The 22,262-nt window shown below is 31.1% G+C and overlaps 2 protein-coding genes across 2 annotated transcripts in view; one reads left to right on the forward strand and one right to left on the reverse strand.

The window, feature by feature from the left end:
* The first annotated feature begins 6,401 nt into the window (after window positions 1-6,401).
* On the forward strand, window positions 6,402-14,872 carry LOC145316644 (uncharacterized). The gene is made up of 7 exons (XM_080157317.1): window positions 6,402-6,481; window positions 8,227-8,299; window positions 8,828-9,001; window positions 12,066-12,137; window positions 12,412-12,563; window positions 13,291-13,346; window positions 13,520-14,872. Exons 1-7 carry the CDS (start codon window positions 6,448-6,450, stop codon window positions 13,790-13,792), a joined length of 834 nt encoding a protein of 277 aa, XP_080013443.1. The 5' UTR covers window positions 6,402-6,447; the 3' UTR covers window positions 13,793-14,872.
* A 2,310-nt stretch (window positions 14,873-17,182) lies between these two features.
* mmd (disintegrin and metalloproteinase domain-containing protein mind-meld) overlaps window positions 17,183-22,262 on the reverse strand; it is a 64,992-nt gene continuing 59,912 nt past the window's right edge. Inside the window, exons 27-29 of the mRNA XM_080157318.1 lie at window positions 21,259-21,474; window positions 19,634-19,843; window positions 17,183-19,358 (exon numbers count right to left, since the gene is read on the reverse strand). Coding sequence (XP_080013444.1) covers window positions 19,202-19,358; window positions 19,634-19,843; window positions 21,259-21,474 — 583 coding nt within the window. The 3' untranslated portion in view covers window positions 17,183-19,201. The remainder of the gene's footprint in view (window positions 19,359-19,633; window positions 19,844-21,258; window positions 21,475-22,262) is intronic.

Genomic DNA, 22,262 nt, shown 5'->3' on the forward strand with positions numbered 1-22,262 from the left:
ACACGGGTTCGAATATCTGCCAGGGTGTCAGGTATCTGCCAGGGTACCAGGTATCTGCCAGGGTGCCAGGTATCTGCCAGGGTTCCAGGTATCTGCCAGGGTGCCAGGTATCTGCCAGGGTGCCAGGTATCTGCCAGGGTACCAGGTATCTGCCAGGGTGTCAGGTATCTGCCAGGGTGTCAGGAATCTGCCAGGGTGCCAAGTATCTGTCAGGGTGCTAGGTAAAGATTCATAACACTTCCCCCCCCCCCAAGTATTTATGACCACTTTGTAACGTTAGTTAACCCAAAATTATCTATTTTATTTTCAAAATTTTCATAAAAAGAACGAAATCGAAAAAAATCGAAATTGGCAATTCAGTAACAAATGCAAGGAAGGAAGTTGTTAGTATGACTTAAACAAGCTTGTACAGAATGTTCAATATTTGCAATGTTGTTTGTGTTGCATATTGAAGGGTTTAACATGAGTTGTTTCTCAGATAGTAGTTGTTACACTCACTGTCAAATAAGCATTATGTAGGTATAGCAATTTTCCTTCTAAACTCTATATTTTCAACTGTCTCTAAAATTTCTTGGCTCCTATTTCGAATAAAAATTTCGTTAATATTTTTATACTAATAAGCATTCAAATGTGATTTTCTACTTTCTTTACCACAGATTTTTGTGACAACTGAACATATGCTCTTCATTTGTCCATCCATTTTTTGTGAATAGCTACTTTTGAATATTATCCTTCTTCCTTGTTAACACTATTTCATTAGATAATTTTGGTCAATGTTCCGTGATTTTTTTTTCTCTCGAATTAAATTAGTTGTTGGTTTTAGCTGATATTACCATGGCAAATTTCATATTGCCGACATATCTTATCAAATTTTTAACAGAGAAAAACATGATATATCTATACAAAAATCAAAAGAAAAAAGTCGTTCACTTTTCTTATATTTTCTCTAACAATTTAAAAACAGTGATTATTGTGTAACTTGTTATTATAAAGAGATGCAAACTTTTTGTAAAAGAAATTGTATTTCTCTGTTGCAAGTTTTGTTCGATATTATAACTAGAAAAACTGTTCAGGGCTCGTCGCGGCTTTTGGAAATTAATGATGCTTGGCCACAGCTCGACTTGGCAGTGACTTAAATACAAATTTTGCATCTGATTAGCCAAAAAAGCAGTTAGGGTGTGGTTAAGATTTAAGATTTGACGGCTGATTAGTGAGATAAGACGAATAGGCGCAGGTGCCGAGTCCTAAAATTATCTTTAGTAAGGACTGTCAAGTCAAAGCAAGTTCTTGTCAAGAAAAGACGACATCTTGTCCCTACAGTGCAGTGATAATTATTCTTAAATATTATTTCAATTTCTTTCTATGTCGCTCTATTTTTTTTCCAGCATACTAGGCAAAAAGTAATTTTGTCTCAATAATGATTACTTCCACTTTGTTGGACCACTCTCTCATATTTTCTACATAATATTTGTCTCTAATTTTAAAGCCAAGAATTTTCCATATCTGAAATAAATAAAATCAATGATCAATAAAATTAATTAAATTTAAAAGTGGATTTTTCTACTTTAATTAACAATGCACTTTTATGCTAAAGGATTCTTTAACTTTTTAGGGCAGAAAACGACAAAAACAAATATGGACGGGACATTCGAGCACCCTTTAGAGTGACGAAGCTGTCGGAAAAAAATTTCCCACGCTCCAAATTTTATTCAAAAGAATAATGAATGGGTGGGGGGGGGGGGGGGGTAGAATTCCCTAACACCTCTAAGGGCTAGGTCCAAGACCAAAAGTTGTTATAAAATGAGTAAAATTTCAAACAGTTCCGTGAATAATTTTTAATAGACAGTCTTTAGATGATTGATTAATCACTAAAAAAGCTAACCGTCGTCTAAGAAGATACAATAATGAGACCAACCCTGATTGTAGTGAAGCTTTTGAAAATGTATGATTATAGGGAATAGATGACCTCTCAGATGTTTTTGTTTGGAGGTGCAGCTTGCCGCTACAGTTCATAATATTCCTTATAACCAACATGGGAGGGGGGGGGGGGGAGGGGTGTCTCTATGGATTTATTAATGCAAAGTTTTGTGGGGGAGGAAGGATCATGAAAGAAGTTTATTCATCAGTCTGTAGCGGGCCACAATCAAATTCACTTCTATATCTTTTTGGAAATATTATTGTTTGTTACGCTAGGTATAAAATATAAAAATCATAGTAGCAGGATGTCTGTTACTCTTGTTTGTGTGTACCGAAAGAACTCGCTAATTCCTAAACCGATATGATTCTACTTTACAGTGCAGCATCATTAAAAGGTTTTAAACTATTTTTGGGGAGGGTACCACGGTCCACCACCCTCCCAAGAGAAATCGCCTCTTGAAAAAAATTACTGCCCCCCAACTATTTTTACTTTTTCTTTTAAAAAGTTGATTAAAAGTGGGGCCAACTCACCCCCCCCCCTTAAGTGCCCTTTTATGCCTTGTGTAAGTTATAAGATTTTACATGTTTTGTTGCTTATTTAAAAAACATTTGACATGACGATTCCTAAGACGACAAGCCACTATGCTAAAAGCAAAACTTTTCTATAATCAAGTTTTAATAAGAAAGTAGGTCCAAATTATTTATCGGTAGAAAACTATACAAAGAAGGTGTATCAACTTTTTTTTTTATAGCTAGCCGGTTCTTTTAGTAAGTAGTAGATGTAAAATTTTTCATAGAATTCAGATATGCAATCGTTTTTTTTGTAGACCTCTTATTTTTTAAGTAATTTAAGTTTTTAAAAAAAAAAATTAAGTCGATTTTAAGGTACTAAAATGCAACAAAAAAAAGAAAGAAAATGGCCATTATGAACAAAAAAAGTAAGATCTTTAATTTGACACCTTACTTTTTCAATTCTGTCAGGTAATTATTGAAAAAATCGATTTTTTTAAACCCACAAGAATAAAAACTTTGAACTTAATTTTATTATTTCACAGATAAAAAAATATGGGTTCATATATACCTTTAGAATCAGAAAAATATTACGAATTCATTGTAAGCAAAATTGAAAAAAAAAATTTACAATATAGTATATAAACTACAATAAAAGGAATTATATGAAAATATCATATTATATTGTACAGGCAACGTCTTAATTCTTGAATTGAGTATAAAAATGGGAAGGGGGTAAAGAGAGGGTAAAGAGGGGGTAAAAAAGGGAAGACGATAGTGTTGCCTGAACAAAAAATACAATTGGCCATTTGTTTAATTTTTAATTTTTTTACTTTTTTTCAATTTTGCTTACAATGGATTCGTAATATTTTTCTGATTCTAAAGGTATATATGAACCCATGTTTTTTATGTCTGTTTGAGAAAATATTTAGGTTTAAAGTTTTTATTAAATCGAAGTTAAAAAAATAGATTTTTTCAATAATTACTCAACAGAATTTTAAAAGTAAGGTGTCAAATTGAAGATCTTACTATTTTTGTTCTTACTGGCCATTTTCTTCTTTTATTTTGTTGCGTTTTAGTACCTTAAAACCGACTTAATTATTTTTTTTAAAAAACTTAAATTACTTAAAAAATAAGAGGTCTACAAAAAAACCGATTGCATATCTGAATTCTATGAAAAATTTTACATCTACTACTTACTTAAAGAACCGGCTAGCTATAAAAAAAAAGTTGATACACCTTCTTTAAAAATATTTTTTGATATTTTCAATCCACACAATAATTGTTTATAATATTTATAAGAACCTGGACCGGGGATCTAAAAGTGCAGGAGAGGGAATCACATTTATTTTTGCATGAAAATGTAAACTTTAATAATTATAACCTGTATGAATTGATATGGAATACGTGGATACTGTGACAGATTTTCGCATACCCTGATACAATAGTTCTCCCAGTTGGCTTATATTATATAACAATACACCCCATTCCCTTCTCTGACCACGATAGAACGCATTGTTCAATTATTGGGGACTATATTAGCAACCTACATTGGCGACCAAAAATTCTCCTGCAACAATATCCATTTATTCTATATCTATTCTTGGATGACCTGTTCAGGACGGGATTCACCTTGAGATCATTTGTTGGTGTTTCTCTGGACTAAATCTGCCTATTTAAGTGCGTATTTATAGGGTCAAATGTCATCAAGACAACCAGCCTAGAAGTCCTGTGTGGGGTAATGTGCAGTGCCTGTTAAGGGCTAAGACAACCCCCCTACTCAAACTATTAATGTCGCGCATCTGACACAGCAGTAGTAGAGACGATTTTTAACGTTATGACGCGGTGTCGGGCCGAGAATCGAACCTATTGCCTTCCCGGCAACCAGCAGATGTGCCACAGTCTCATGTACAACATTTGAATTATTGACTGATCACTATCAGTAAATAATTTATTTTAGCAAATTACATAATTCCCGAAACGTATATGACGTCACTGGAATCGTCTTTCTCAAAGTGGGACAGTTTGGGGTTCGTCTTTACAGTTCCTTGTCACCCTCTGCCCTAAAAAGATTAGGTATAATAATTCTTAACTTACAAAAACATCACTTTTTAATAAGAATATCGCTATGTTGATAATATACATATATGCTATGACCAATTTTTAAAAAGACATATATTCGACACAAGTCATAGAAAACTAATTTTGACAGAATCAAATAGTTTTGACAAATAAATAGAAAATATTTTATATTTGTGACCAAAACTTAATACAAAATATTCCCTGAAGTAAAAAAGCAATTGTTATTCTGGTCCAGCTTTCTTATGTTCATTTATACATTAATTTATAATTATTTTTAACATAAAGTACGTTGAGAGATTTGCTTATTCCAATAAATCGCAAATATTTCTAATATAAATACAATAACTTTATAATAAACAAGAATGACAAAACATGCATAAAGACGAATCTATTAGATTATAAACAGTACAGGACAAACGGACATCGATATTTATTATCATAAGCAGTACATTGATTTATAAGTTAAAACAGTTCTCTAGTATCGTACTAACCGCTTTTACAGTGAACAGTCTATAGTAAAAGAGAAAAATGACCCTCCCCCCCCCTCCCCCCCCCCAAAAAAAAAGCTTTTCTTCTAAGAAAGTTTTTTTTTATTTTTAACTAAAAGGGATGACTTCACCCCCCATAGCTAGTATTTGATTTCTAAGTTTAGTTTTGTTTCTATAGAAGGTTTAAAACTTTGGTTCAAAGCTCAATTGCCCCCTCCCCCCCCCCCTGGCTGATATCAACATATTTCCAATGAATATTTTTTATGATCAAATAAAAAAACTTTATGAACTTTTCTGATTTTCATGCCGTAAAGATTATTATTGTAATAATAACAAATTAATAATTATAAAAATTGTGTAAAAAGTTGTAAATGCATCTACTCAAGTCATGCAATTCGTTTTTAATATCGAGACGTAGCTCTCTTGTAGTCCTTTGGTCAACTTTCATTGTCTTTACTGACACAATTTGTTGATATGCAATATTTAACATTGATGTTGTGATTTTATTATAAATTGGTTATGGCTGACATAAGTAAAATATTTTTCATATCAATACATTGACTGATATTTTATATTACTAACAGATAACCACACTAATTGAGTTTATAACATAAATTCTTATACGATTGCGTCCCTTGAAAGCAAATAATTTAATAAATCAGACAAAAAATGATATATTTAGCATAGATAAATATATATATCATTAAAAAGGCCAACATTTGTTCATTAACAAAAGGAACAATTTTGGTCCAGGAAAGCTTATTGAAAAAAACAAACATTTGATACAAGTTTGTGTTTTCTCTTTCTATATTCTCTCTTTAACTCATTCCAGCTATTCTATTTTCCACTCTTTTTATCTCTCTCTTTCTATCAATGCTATTCTTCTTACGGATATAATTGTTCTTGTTATACCAACTTAACACTTTCATTCTCTCAAAGTTTTTCAATCAAATTATAGTTTTCCTGCTTAGGAAAGGAAAAAACCTTTTTTTATTTGAAGACTAATTTATAGTTACTTTTCTTAATTAGCCTTCTCTTCAGAAAACTTTCCAAAAGAGAAATGTTCAGGTCACAAAGTAAACTTTTCTTTCCAATAATAATAGGATAACAAGAACGATAAAGTTCTATAAAAGTAAAGCCCAGCGCAGAAGCAATAAAATTAAACATTGTTTTCTGAAAGAAAAACTTTACAGACTACAGTACACTTCTTTTTATATAGCCTGTATAATTATGAAACATTGGAAACATTTGATTATTTTTTTATTTAGTTATTCATTTATTTTAACACTTTTATTTTAGGTCTGGCAAAGTAAAAGCAACTTTTAATGCAAATTTTTATATTTTTGTAGCTTTTATTTGCTGTTATTACTAAATATAAATTTTGAAAGATGAAACTATATTTTCAGAAAATTATATGAAACAAAATTTGTCAATACAATATTAAATAGAAATGAACAAAACAACAAGAAGGAAACTAAAGCCAGGTAATTCATAACATTTACATTTTCTTTTTCTATTTCAATTTTTTGTTTTAATATGCAATGTTTCTTTTAAAGCTGTACTTAAATATAGAGACACAAATTTTTATTCGACATGAAATGCTTTTAATTTTTGTTGTTTACTATTTTACCAGTGAGTATAATGAATAGAACTAAGTTAAAATACCACCAACATATATTTATATATTTTAAAACAAAATGATTTTTCGAACATGTACTTCTCCTTTATACTTACTATTGATACTTACGTTAGATTTTTAACTCGAATAAGTATCTTTATGAATCTTGAAGAATACACCTTTATACCAGTGTCTCTTTATTATATTCATATTTTTATCATTGCCCTAACTGTTTAAAGGAAATTCGATGAACTTTTGTAAATGCTGTAGAGTGGAAGTTTGGTGCTTGCTTACATGTGAAGACCGGAGCACCGAAAACCCCCCCCCCCCCGCTTAGTTTTGACAAAAATCAAAAATAAGGGGGGGGTAGTTTTTTAACCCCCCGCTTAGTTTTGACAAAAATCAAAAATAAGGGGGGGGGGTAGTTTTTAACCCCCCCCTTAATTCTGATGAAAATCAAAAATTAAAACCTTTTACTGGGAAAATAAATAAATAAATAAGGAAATTATGCCCCAAAACATGAATATCCCTGTAATAAGGTTTCCCTTCTGGTATACTAGATTTACTTGATTTACCTCACTCAACTTTCTGGCGTAATGTACAGTGAAAAAACTACCCCCCCCCTTATTTTTGATTTTTGTCAAAACTAAGCGGGGGGGGGGGGGGGTTTTCGGTGCTCCAGTCTACCACATGTAAGCAAGTACCGGAAGTTTTTATTTAAAGTTTATAAAACAATTTTTAGTCGCGCAAGCTACTCTATAATAACGGTCTATACGTCAAAGTACATTAACAAAAACTAGATTTGTTTAGAGATTATAAATGACAGAGGTCTGATTAATGTATGTCCATATTCTATTTCTATCTCTTTTTCTCTTCTACTTTTCGATCTTCTTTCGTAATTTCCCTCTCATAATTTCCCTTTCTGTTCCTTTCATATTTTACAATTATTCTCTTTCCTCACAGATTATTGCTTGCGCTACTTTTGGACTGTGTAGTACTTGTTTATTATTAAAACAATCATATAGGCCAGACTGTGTGCAGACTGTGTGCAGACTGTGTGCAGACTGTGTGTCGTTCTGGCCTAAAATAGCCAAATAACTTAGTATACTAGCGGATGTGCCTCTAGCATCTAAAGGATGGTGGACAGTAAATAAGCTTAGAACCACCACAAGACTTAAATTTATTTCTTTATGCCAGCATGTCAAGAATTACAAAAAAATATGATTTGTCTGATTCATTTTAATTTATGAAGACATCAAAACCTATGGCCTGATCTTTGTCTTGAAGCCCTAGCTGTGCATAGTTACGTGTTTCGTTTGCCTATTTACTAGCGAAAGTATTCACAATACCCTTTATTATTAAAGCAGATGTAGGTACCATTTTTAACGTCTCTAGTGATGTGATTGGGCCCAGACTTGAACTCTACGTGACGGCAAGTGAACACGTCAATGTCATAAGTCCAATAGGCATCAACCTAATAACTCACTTTGTCTTTCAATTTCGCTTTAATTCTAGTATATGTTCATATAAATGAGGTTCGCTACTTATGAATGTATTCATCCTTGTTTTAAATATGACAGGACTTCAGTTAATGAGAAAGAAATTGTTTAGGGGAGAAACCTGGAAACGGACCCCTGATCAATGATTCAGTTCCTAATAAAGAAACCGTCACTGAAGATTTTGGGTTAGTATGTATAGTAGTACAGTTAACCTACATGTATTTTTTGTTGGTCAGTTTGTCTGTCGGTAGGCCATCCATGTTTTGGTTACCTAAGTATTACATCTGGAGACAGTTTTCAACAATATAGAATAAGACCTTCCAAGTTGGTATAAAGGCACTAACATCCCAACCAATTCTTTCATTGCACGAACTTTGTCTGGACGTCCTAACTATGCAAGGTTATTAGTTGCGCCTGTTTTGCACAAGTCATTCTCCCTTGTCCTAATATTTATGTAGCGCACCTGACATCTAAGCAGTAGGTACAAATCTCCTCCCCAACGACGAGCGGATGCGATACATGTTTGTTTTCGTGTGTGTCCTAAAAATGCAAGTATGTCCTTAAAATGCCCCCTGTGTTTAAGTAATATTGCAACAAATCTATAAAAGATTTAGTTTAGACTTATAAATTAATACTCTGCATATTAAAGTTCATTTTTCTTACCGTCTTTATTGAGCTTTGCTTTAATGGATGATGTCATCCTTGTTATTTAGAAAACTCTGGTCTAACAACAACAATAATGATGACAAGAGTATGAACAACAATGAGAGAAAGAATTCTAATGAAAGTGTTGGCAGTGGCGCGGGTCTACGCCGGGCAAGTCTCATCCAGCAGGTTGAAAACATGCAGAAGCTGAACAAAACTGTGACAGGTCTGGCAAACAGGAGGTCAGTAGTCAGTGTAAAGTAGTTGGTGAAAGTATATCCAAACTATAAACCTCCAACAAACATTAAATTTATGGATTTAATAAGCAGACAAGGCATTTCATCCCAATTTTTTTTAGGGTGTTTACAACCCCCCTCCATTACGTCCCTGGGTTCAATATGAAAAATGAATAAATATTTATAAGAAAGAATGACGCAAAATGATTTAAAGTGAACTGTTATTCTGTTGTTTTATATTTACAAAAATATTAACACAAGTTAATGTAAAACAAGGATGACAACATATATAAAAGAAAAGATAAAACGATATGATAAAAGAACATTGACACTTGTAGAGTGACAGAACTTAATAAGCATTAGTATTAAAGTCTAAATAGTTGTATATAAATTTGTTGAAATACACGATGCTGGAATTTTAAGGACTTAATTATAGAGATGCTATAAATAATATTTTTCCTTGTCGTCCTAAATATTAATATTCCAAAAATTAGATGAATATGATAATCGTATTATAGAAAAAATGATTGTAAAATAATAAATTTGTGCCTGTTTTATCTTTCTGGTAACAATTATAGAGTTGCTATAATTTTTAAATCGTACCTAAATGTTACAGGAATTATCGTGCAAAGTTTTAAATCGATAGAATTATTCTAACATGCCTAAATTTACGACAAAAGCTATTCGTTACGAACGGAAGGACATATCCTAATTATATAGAAAAGCCTCGTTAGAATTATCATACATAGTTTGAAATTGATAGGACTATTCTAACCATAAACGTCCAAAAGCGGGGGGGGGGGGTTAAAGGGATGTTTACTCCCCTTAAACTTTTATCCCCCTCAAATCAAAAAAAATGTATGAGGGGTTTCAAAGGTTTTAACATTTGAAACCTCTCATTTTACCTCCTTAAAATATAAAGCTTAAACGTCATTGATTCTAACAGGACTAAATTTACGACGGACCGGTCCTAATCGTATAGAAAACAAGGATGACAACATCCATAAAAGCGAAGCACTGAAACGGTAGGACAAACGGACATTAACACTTGTATAGTATCTGAACTGAAAAATCGGAACATAAATGTATAAATGTCGAATCAAAATTGTAGGTAAATTTGTTGAAAAACTGCTTAAAAACAGGATAATGTTTATGGACATACTTACATTTTTGGACTTGATTATAGAGTTGCTTCGCTTATAATATTGTTCTTTGTTGTCCAAGGAATCAATATACCAAAAATCAGATCAAACGGATAATTAAAACACTTGAAAATTTGTTGTTAAAAAAGTAGAAAAATCAACATGTTTAAAATGGACGTACGGACATTCTGGTAATGATTATAGAGTTGCTACGCCTTCTAAATCGTACCCATCTACTACAGGAATCATCATGCAAAGTTTGAAATCGATAGGACAATTCTAACATGCCTAAATTAACGAATAAAAGCTATCTATCTCGGACGGACGGACGTACGGACGGACGGACGTACGGACGGACGGACCGACCCTAATTATAGAAAAGCTTCGCTTTTAATAAACGTTAAAAACAAATGAAGTTACAAAAAGCTTTGAATGTAGACTTCTAGACAAGTGGGATATTAGGATGATCGTTTGGACTTGAGATTCATTGTTCAAAGTTTTCTCTAAAAAGTAGTGACCATTAAATACAACAACAAAACAGCTGTTCGTTTGCAATCCTCGCCATATGCTCTGAAATTTTGTAGATTTTTTTTTTACCTGGAGGCCAAAACTTTTCAAAACAGCTCCCATTGACAATTCCATGGATCTTAGGGATAAGATAATGTACGATAGATTTATACACCAATCTCCAAAGATTATAAACGAAAGTATCCCCTTTTTTAGATTAAGATTGTTAGTTGATAAGTTGGGATACCAAGAGTTAGGAACCAATCAGTCATAATTCAATAAAAAAAAAGTTTGAGAGTGAACAAATAAGATATCGTTGTTATAAAACTTTGTGTTATCGTGCTGTCATTTACAGTTCAATGTCCCCTCCATGCCTAGAATTTTATGTAATTATAAACTCGACATTAGTTAAAACAAAGAAGCACAGTTATACAACTTGTTTTTATATTTTGATCTAGATTTGTTTTGTCCACAGTTTTAACCACCCTTACCCCCGCCCCTTCTCCCCCCCCCCCCCCCACTCTCTCAAATTTTCCATAACAGCTTATATAAAATGACCCCAAAGATTCAAATGCTCCTCTCCCCCTTCCCAAAATTTTCAATAATCTTTTGTCAGGATTGTCCATTTCATAGAAACTCCGATATTTCAGCATTTTGCAATCATTTCGTCACGTGCTACTTGGCAACGAGGTTGCACTAATATCCATAAAAAATGGCCGCATACGGTAATAACACAAAAAAATGTCTAACTTAAAAAGAAAATTTACGAAATTCGTACACCTATAAATTGAGTTTAAGATGTTAATTATCCCTAAGCAGAAATGAAGATATAATATCCCTTGTAATTGAACCTCTTTATGAGATAAAGAATCAAATGGGGTGACAACTTAAGAAAGAAAAAAATTCTAACTTTTAATTTGAGTTTTGATAAATTAAATACAATATCCAAAGACATCTACTATAATCAACTCATGAATAAAGAATGGACTCTTTATATATTGACCTTTTTCGGACCTTCAAAATTTGGATTTTAAACATCTTAGCTGACTAAAATATTTAACTGTATCTAAATCAACCCAAGAAAAAGAAAAAATCCGTAAGAACACTGTCATTACATCATTACATTAGCCAGACATAAATACAAATAGACCAAGGGAATCAAAGGTTCATAAAACACATAAAAAAAACTTTAAAAAACTAATAATACTTTTATCTACTTTATATTAGCATAATATAGTTAACCTAGAAAAAAAACCTGAAGTTACAAGGTTAATTTTTTATTAAACCAGCAGCTTTAGTTTCAATAATAACTTCTAGTCTGCGCGTTCGTTGGGGGTGCGTCGGGATTAAAGTTGAAGGAGAGATATTGGCCTTAACTACTGCAAGATAAATTAAATGAATTATTGTATTAATATATTTAGGAAGAGTAAACCAAGTGAGAGTGCTCCTAAATATTACTGGGATGATACAAATCCAGAGGAAGAGGAGAAAAAGTAAGATAAAATATAAAACATTTGTTGAAATTACTAAGTAAGCTAAAAATTAAAAAAATGTTTCCAAAGGGGTTAATAATTAGATTTAATATTTTAACTGGCATAAATTATTTCTTTTAAACTCATAATGAAAATTTCAAATAATGTAAAACATGATAATTATAAATCTTAAAGTGTAAAATTATGTGTGTCTTTCAATAAATCTGCTGCTTAATTCTAAGCAGAAGAGTATTTAACTAAAAAATCTTGTGTTTAATCTCCTCATGTAATTTAGGAAAAGAGAAATGACAAGAAAGAAAGCGATGTCTAAAGAAGCGGCTATGTCAGTCTTGGGACTTGGCAGGGGAACAAAGAATAGAAACTTAACGGATTATTCAGAAAAAGAGCTTTTTGATGCTTTTTCGGAGGAATCTAAAGTTCTTTTAGGTAACAGTTTTTGTTGTTGAAATAATAATGTTTTAAGGCATATTTTTTATAACTTCTCTATAATAAGGATATATCTGTCGCTCATAACTAATGCTTTTCCTTTTTCCTTATTTCTTAACCCTCTCTCCCCTCCCCCGCGAGTAGCCTCACTCTAGTACACAAACACATAGACATGTGGCACTTCAGTTGCTTCATACTAAATGTCGTAATCTAATGCTGTTTTTTTTGTGGATATAATTGTCCATGATTAGTAAGAAAGGATTGTCCAAAAAAAGTTTTGTTCCTAAGAAATATGCACTGGTATAATACTTTACATTCTCTGAGCAAATTGAGAAATGTAAATATCGTCTTGAAATATTTTAACCTTAAATATTTTTATTGTAATAAATACATTGACCTTGTATTCTTGAGAATACTCATTTTAAATATCGAATCAAATTTTTTAGATTCAAGGATGTCCACATTTAAAGTTAACCTTTTTAGATTGCAATTCTTCCAGATTTACTTTTACGAGGTTTGACGCTACAGGATTTCATTTTTCTAAAAAGCCGTTTAATTTTAAAAAGTAACAATTTTAAATGGGTAAATAACAAAAGAATCTTCTTTAGTCATAAAAACAAAAAATCTTGCAAATTATCAAAATGCCTAGCTAGTTCTTTAAAAATAATCTTAAGAAACACATGAACATAAAGACAAAAACATCCAATTACATAAAATATATTTGCAGAGAATCCTGACCAACAAAAGAAGAAATCTCAACAAGATATGCACGAAGCCTATCAGGTTATACAAATTATGAATTCTTTTGGCTACAAAATAATCTAGTTTCAGTGAAACTTTTCTACAAGTAATTGGTATGTTAGTCATTAAATATTCAACAAAATATAGTTTATGAAATTGGATCAAATTTTTTCATATTGTAAGTGCAAATGTTTAAAACTAAAATTGATGTTTAGATTCTTCTAAAGATTGTGAAGGCTAAAAATAGATTTAAATCAAAGCGAGCTGCTAAACTACAACAAGATCAAGCCAAGACCAAGGAAAGAGAGGAGGAAGAGGCAAAAAAGAAAGCGGAAGAGGAAAGGATTGCTGAGGAAGAGAGAGAGGAAGCTGCAGCCCAGCAGAAACTTATCGATGAGAAGAAGGATGAATATTTTTCTGATACTGAATCTGAATTATCAGAAAGTGATCTCTGGAATTCCACAAAAGCTGTAACATTTCAAAATTAAATTTTTCTTCTCTTTTTAAAAGGGTGGGGTTGCTTTACTTAGTTTTTCCAAGCACTTTAACTTTTCATTATTATACGAATCTAAAAACCATGTTAAGAAAGAAATTTACAAATTGCCTTTCAGAAAGCAAAATTGAAAGTTTAAGTTTTATATAAAGTTTGGATTATTGTTACTCTATGTACTGGCGGCTGCGCCCATTTTCATTAATAGTAAGGCCCCAAAGTGGAAAACAGTATGCATAAAGAATATTTGCAGTTTGATATTTACAAAGCATTTGATTTTCTATTTTGCAAATTCATTTAAATTTATTATTATTATTTCTATGATCATATTGTACATTTTTACAAAAAAAACGAAATTTGCCTTGTTTTACCATCCAAATATCTGTTTATATTATTTCAGATAATGTATAAATTTTAGCAGGCAGAATAATTCTAACTTGCTTACTGCTTAGTTTCTGTAATAGTTATGTACCTTAATATTTTATTCATTAATAATATAATGTTCACCAATATTTCATCCAAAAGATGTATTAGGCAATAAATTAGATCTCTATCAATATTTGAAGGAAGTTATTTTACATTATTTAACATATTCAAACCAATTTTGAACACACCAGAAAAATCATTAAAGGTAAATATTCGTTCATTTGGGTTGGTTTTATTAAAAATATTACATTTAGTGAAATTTTAAAATTGTGAATATAATAAAATCGTTTACTAATATTATGGAATTTTCATTAAAAAAATCTGAATTAGTAAATTTTGTATTTCATCACTAAAAAATTAAAACGATGTATTTTGAAGACAAATGTTAAAAATATTTTTTGTATGAAATTCTTAAGATTCAGATCTAGTTTGTAGCCTAATTGCTTCTTTTGTCAAATGCCTTAATTGCATTGAGGGAATCAATTTTATTGAAGTTAGTAGATTTTAAAGTTATTACAATATATTCCTAATTATTCTCAACATCACAATTATTAATATATATAAACACAAAAATAGTTTAGATATATTATATCAAACCGTAGTCAGAAGTGTATTAAAGTAACTTGAAAATATATGCATATATAACAACAAATAAGCACTTTTCACTACACAATAAATTATTAAAATTAAATTATTAAAATATGACAACATATGCAAATCCCAATTTGAACTTTTCTATTTAAACCTTTAAAGGTATAATTAACAATCAAATATGTAATTAAGAAGATAATTATATCTACTTTTTTATTGTACATAATAAAAAAATAAAATAATCATTATTCTAATCTTTAAAAATTGGTTCAATGACTTACCCTTGATTTTAATAAAGTTCGCCATTTCATGAATTAAATAAAAATTCTGTTCCCTTGATTATTAGAAGCTAACTCCATAAGGGGAGAACCGCTGATCTCTCGGCTGCTATTTAAATTAGACGGCTGAATTTAGAGATGAATAAGGTTTAATGGTATGCTATTTCTACATATCTATTTATTATTACAACTGAACATCTGAACCTTTAACTCACTTTGATATATGGTTAGGTAATTTTTTCTCTTAATACAAATTCTAAAAATGAACAAGACTGCAAACGGTCGCAGATACATACATTTACACAAAACACATATACAATACCCAAACTTGGATGTAAATATAAAATTGAGACAGTCCAAATGTTCTGTAGTGCACAAATACAATTCAAAGAGTAGCAGAATATTGACCGAAAACCCAAAAGGTTGAACATAGAAAAGAGTAGAATTAGAAAGTAAAAGGGATATTATTATCACAACTTTCAAATATTATCTAACTAATATCAAAATAATATTCAATAGTTAGTGAAAGAGGAATGAATGAAGCATTAACAAAAGAGTTTTATAGTCAGAGAATAAGAACAATTGTAGGGATGCTACACTTCTACAAAACAGGTGAAAGAACCACATAAAAATTATGAATATGTATTTAAAGTATGTTATTTGAAAATAAATGATCTAAATATTAATATATAAATACATTTTTAAAAAATCTTCAAATTCTGTCTTCATGTCTTTTCTTTAAAGTTTTAGAACAAACCTTTATAAAAATGTAGGTCGTTCTCTATAATTCTCCCTTTTCGTTATATAGTTCAATGCTTTAAATAGGTAAAAAATTTAATCGCCATTAAAAAAAAACCTTGTCAATTGAATACTAACATAAAGTTATTATGAAAAGTCTAAATTTATTCTCTAACCACAATAAAAGAAGATCTTTACAATGCCTATAAAAAATGACAGACCTAGAGACGATTATATTAAAAGAGGGATGGGATGGTTTGAATACAATTTTTAAAAAATAACTTTTTTTGGTTGACAGGGTGGATGCAGGGTTGTCCTAACACTCCAAGGAAAAAGCTTTAAAACTATGATGAAATTAGTAGATATATTCACTGAAATTTGCTTACTCGGCCAAGAAGTTATTGAGATCTTAAGCTACATCCATACAGACATCACTGTATATTGTATTATAGACAAGATTGTCTCTTTTCTTGTACTACAGATAAATTCTATTCGGATTCTTTCTATGGCTTTTCTAATTAATGTTTTTGATTTCTTAGGTACTTTATAATCATGATAGGGCTGTAGTGCGCAAACAGGATTTTATTAACAGGACGTCTAAGCATTTTAATTGTGAGGGGGTGGGAGGTAAGAATTAAAAATAATTTTTTCACCCCTTTTCTCCACCCTCCTTGGACGTCCCTGATTGGTATGAAGGAGATACAAATGAAACCTTTAAAGTTCGAGGAGTACCAATATTTTTTCTACCCTGATTTACTTTGGAGTTGACGAGCCCCTTGTTTCAAGGGGGTGTAGAGGAGTGCGTGTAAACTTTCTTGTCTCAGGAGGCGCTCTGTGTTGTACCAAGTAGGTATAATTTTGTTCTTGGTGTGAAGAGGGGTGCAAAGATGTGTGATTGTACACCTTCATGTATCAAGAGGCGCGGTGGGTTGTACACGGGGTATGTAATATGTTTTAGAGGGGCGTTGTTTTTTCAGGCGGATCTATTGGTTTTACCACTTTGATGTAATTTATTTTTAAGGGGGTGAGGAGAGGTGTAGAGGAGTATTGGCGTACATCTTCTTGTTTCATTCAGCTCGGGAGATTTAATTTTGTTTTCTGGAGGTGCAGGTGGGTGTATAGGTGTGTGAGAGTACACCTTCTTGTGAAAGGCGGAGCAGTCATTTGTACAATGGGGGTGTAATTTTATTTTAGGGCGGTACGGTGTACGGGTGTAGTTTCTGCTTGTTTCAGGCGGCATTGTGGGTTGTACATAGGGGGGGTGTAATTTTGTATTTGGTGAGTGTACATCAATGAAATTTGACTAAAAAATAAAGTATTTTTTTTCATTTTTATTGATTAATCAACAACAGAAATAACTTTTAATAGTTTATTTTGAAAGTAATTATGAAAAACTAATCCGGTCATTTTCCTATTTACTAGATTTCAACCAGTGGCTTTGTCCTCTAGAGTCTGATAGAGGGGGTGGAATATATCTCAACTATCAATATTTAGTTTTAAAAATAATACTTTTATCTAATCCTTGAACGCCTTTACCTTTACCTTAATCTTTTTTCTTTTTTCGAGGGAGGATAATTTTTAAGGAGGATAGTTTCTCAAACCCCTTAAAAAGCTTAAAACCTTGAACCCTGTAAAAATGAATGAACAGACAGACATCTTTCTACTTCGTATACATAATTAATACATATTAAATGGTATATAAAGACTGTTGCGCCTTTCTTATTCACACGGCAAAATCACATGGTAGCTAGCAAATATTTTATTTCTATTTACATTTTTAAATTTTACTATCTTTTTCAAGATTAACGGCTAACATGTCAAATGATTTTGAAAATTTTTACTTTCCTTAAGATTTACCATCAAAATTATTTTTATCTAAATCCCATAAAGCATAAGCTATGCAGAAGTAGAAATTTTACAATTATTACGTCCTATATTCTAAAATCCCCTTTTAGAACAAAAAGTAACAAAATGACAATTTAATGCTAAAAATCCTCGTTGCTACATTACAAACAAAATGTTACAAACAGAAAGATGTTTTTATATATAATATATACTTTTAAAGATAATTTACAAATTATAAAGAATATTTTTTATTTTTGTCTTTTACTTACAATAATCTTACAAATAGGGCGTTTAAAATGTATTGTTAAATCTAAATTTGAAGTAAATAATGATGAAATAAAAAATATTTACTGTATATGTATTGTTTCAACGCATACATTTACATTTTAATTGGATAGCTTGGGCAGTTTAATTGAATGAGTTAGTTGTAAGCAGTTTACAAGGTTTCTATACATAATAAAAAGCATTATTTCCTATTACATGTCTTTAAACAATCTATCAATAAACTTATCATAATATTAGATCAAATCTTATAGAATTTCCTAGGCTATACTAAATAGAAGTTTTCCTAAGTCTCTGTAAGGCTAAGGAAACTAATGGCCTTCGAAATTATATGGATTTGGCTCATTAAAAGAAAATTTGTTTTTATTATAAATATTGACTTTAAAAATTTCTATAGTTCGAACAATTTTATTTTAACTTGAAGAATAAAATGGATAAAAACTCCTCTTGAATTTAAGTTTAATATTTAATATTAATAAATTATAAAAATTATAAAAATCTTGAAATAAGTAGCGAAGCTTCTCTTTAATTTTAAGTTCACATTAAGATTTCATCCCAGTAAGTTAAGAAAATATAAAGTCTTCCTCATTCATTTATGGATTTTATCATTCAACAATAAACAAATATTAATAAATAACTAATTTCTTATTTGTTCTAAAAAGAAGATCTAAATTGAAGTTAGCTTATTATTGCTTTAGTACTGCTTATAGAAACCTTATCCTTATTTTGAGTAGCATTATTCAAGTAGTAGGAGTTTTCATGAAATTATATAGTTTTCATTTAAATATCTCTTTATTTTTTTTTTATAAAAAGATACAGAAGTTGAAGTAAAACCGTAAATATAAAATTATTTGTCTAATTTTGTTAGAATCATGTATTATTTGTGTGTGTATATAAGTTGAAATGTACGCGTTCTGCACCTATTTCCTAAACTAGACAACATAAACTTATCTTGATGGAGATAAAAATCTATGAAACACTGAATATTAAATTCACAACATTATCAATTATTACTTTACACTTACAAATAATATTTTTGTACATTCTGTACACTGTATACTGTTAGCAATGTACACTATGTAATGTACACTCTGTACACAATTTTCACTAGTTTTTTAATAGTATAGTTTATTTTATTATAGCACACATAATTTTAGTCTTTGAACAAATTATTGAGAATGTATTAATAGTCTTTTATTTTCTTAATCTAAATTTTAAATATTTGATAATAGCTATTTGTGTGAGCTTTAATGCTTGTAGTCAAAATATCTAGCCCGCATTAGCTCATCCACGTCCCCTCCCTCGGGGGGAGGAGGGAAATATTTTCTTTGTGAGTCTTTTTCCCGTTGTGGGGGATTTGTAAAGCTTCGCTCACTATGAGTTGTATATGAGTCCTGCTCTGATCTGGAATAAAAATGTAAATTAAACAATCAGAATGAAAACGCCCAAATTTTGAAGCAGCGCAGCTATTGTATAAATCGAGAATGTCCGTTGTCAGTTGTTAACTATGAGTTTGTTAAAATTATCATATTTTCCTTTTGTGTTCGAATAAACGCTTTCTATAACTAAACTTTATTTTTGTAAAACATATTAGCTTTTTATTGCTGTGCTTCTTATGAGCATAATTGTTTCAAAAATAATTTTTTTTAAAAGAAATATATTGAACCCCTATTATTTACCTCCTATAAAGATAATACCTGGCAGAGCCATGGTAGGAAGATCCAGACTCACTAACTGGAGAGGTAGGAGACACCATCCTGCTGGCCTGTTGTCTGTAGGGTGTGCTGCTACCTTCCAGGTTTCCATCGAATGAGAACTCTGGAGTGCTGGGAATGTTGAGTCCCTCTTCTGAGGCGGAGCGTAGCAGCTTGTTGCGCAAATAATCTTCACTAAATAAAACAATTATTTAGTCTTTTATGAAACAAAAGAATAAAATACAAGCTTTTCTACATTTATGTGCTCATTATTTTCATCATTACGTTAATGTGTCTCCATAACAAATAGTTATATCTTTAATTCTTGCATGTAATTATGTTTTGGATGCTAAGTGGTATCTTCACAAAAACAATTCCGGCATCAATCTTAGATACCAGCCGAGATAATCACATTTTCCCTATTGTGTGCAGGCAAATTGACATACAAAGTGAATTTAAGAGTAGCATCGCTACTAAAATACATTATATCTTTCGATTTAGAGGACTATCTTCCATATACTAAATATATATTCTATTTGGATAAGTACACTTTACTAATTATGGTATTTTGCCTAATATGTTTATATTCACAATTTAAATATATGTGAAATGATAATAATATGTAGGTAGAACATACCATTTTATGCCAAATTTATGTATGTATTGTCAGGGATATAAGGATAGGATATTTAATCCATTAATTTTGATCGTCTCTCCAGGGAGGAGGGAGAGCATGACTGTAAATAATGCTAAATCAAAATAACAAAACAATAATATTTGTAGAAAATGGTTTAAAATAATGTTTTAACCGTAGCGAACTAGAAGAGACAGAAAGCTTAAATGTGTTACAAAGTATTATGCAATATAAAAGTAACATACTCAAATTTATTTTAGTGTATGTTTAAAGACATGTGTTATTGTAAGGAGTACGCGGCTCCGCTCCGGCCATAGCAAAAACTAAATTTCCACACCAGCTGCAGCCAAAATATGATAATGTCTTCATGTCAATGTAAAAAATGTGGAGTCATCATCACTTTGAGGCGGCTTCACTCAACCTCCAACTCAAGCGAAAACAAATAGCTCCACAACGACACAAAATAATCAATTTATAATTGCTAGGGTAAGCTAAATAATAAATTTCTATTTCTATTTGAATAATTTTTCAATATAATATTGTTGTCTTATATCCATGATGTATAGTATATGTAGAGAATATGAAAGCAAAGTTTTAGATAGGTTAGAAATGTTCTGTGGGGCAATTTAACTTGATAAAATCTTTCAAGCAATACCTCTCAATACCTTTAACTTAAACACGAACCTGTTTATATTTACATAAACAACAAGGTAACAACTATGTTAAAAAAAGATCAATTCAATGATATCCATAATTGAAATTCCACATGATGAATTATAAAAAGCTTTTTATTTAAAATAAGAAATTTTCTAAACTGAAATTTTAAAACTTACTTATAAAAATTCAGAATATTTTAACTTTACCCAAAATCAAGTTAGCAAGACATTTGTATTCTTCACTGCTGCCTTTTATAGTTGGACAGACTGACATATCATCTCCTAGTTATGGAGTGAATGGTTCACTAAAATTGTCCTACCTATCACTGATATCCTGGGTTGGCTTCACACCTGGCTGACTCAGCCCCTCATTGTACATTGGTGTGCCAGGAGAGTTTAAAGGTGACCGGCGGCTGCCACGTCTGCTTCGTTGACCGCCACTACCCGAGGCCAGAGACAGGGCGGGACTGCGACCGCCCTGACCACCGCTTCCCTGGCCCCGGGAGTGGTAACGCCCCCCGTCATGGTTTATTCCACTGAAAATAAAAATAGCACATTAATAATCAATAAAGGTTAATAATAAGGTTTGAATATGATTATATCTAAATAAATGTTTTAACATATCTTCGGTATGTCTTTATGCTCTTTAAGTACTGGTACCCAAAGTTTTATATATATGCTCTCTCATTCAATGGCTTAAAAACTTTAGGTGCTCTTATTAAATCTTGTTTGGTCAATCTAGCAGTACCAAAACTTTTTCACTTATAATAATCTACAGAAGGGTTAATTTTGTTTGTAAGATGTAAATTAATTTATCGTCAATTGTCTTATATTTAAGATTTTTATGACACCTTTCAAATATACCAAAACTAAAAGCACTGTTATATTTTGGCAACAGAATTTGTAGCCAAGTAATGTTGTAGGAAGCTACCATATGCCAAATAAGACAACGGGGGTGTAGCAAGATGAAAGCACCCTTCACACCCCAAAAGCATCATTTTTATTTGATTTTCTCCTTAATGACCTGGTTTTACCCCCCCTAAAACTTTAACATACGCAACTCAAAATTGATACCCCTGGTAAATTATTGAAGACAAGGCTCTGTCAGACCTAATTGAATAAAAATGTATATAAAGTTGAAAGATATCTTTATTATTTTCCTGGTTTAAACTAGTCACACACATTTTATTTTACACAAGCGAGATTTCTCTACACATTTGTAAATGTTATTCTTCTTACACATTACATAACAGCTTATGGGTTAAGCTGATTTTTAAAGTGGTAAAATTTCTTTATATATACCTATATAGCTATATTAAACAAC

The sequence above is a fragment of the Acartia tonsa genome, chromosome 4 (assembly GCF_053477335.1).
Source record: "Acartia tonsa isolate MP-2025a chromosome 4, ASM5347733v1, whole genome shotgun sequence".
In the NCBI taxonomy this organism is placed as follows: Eukaryota; Metazoa; Arthropoda; class Copepoda; order Calanoida; family Acartiidae; genus Acartia; species Acartia tonsa.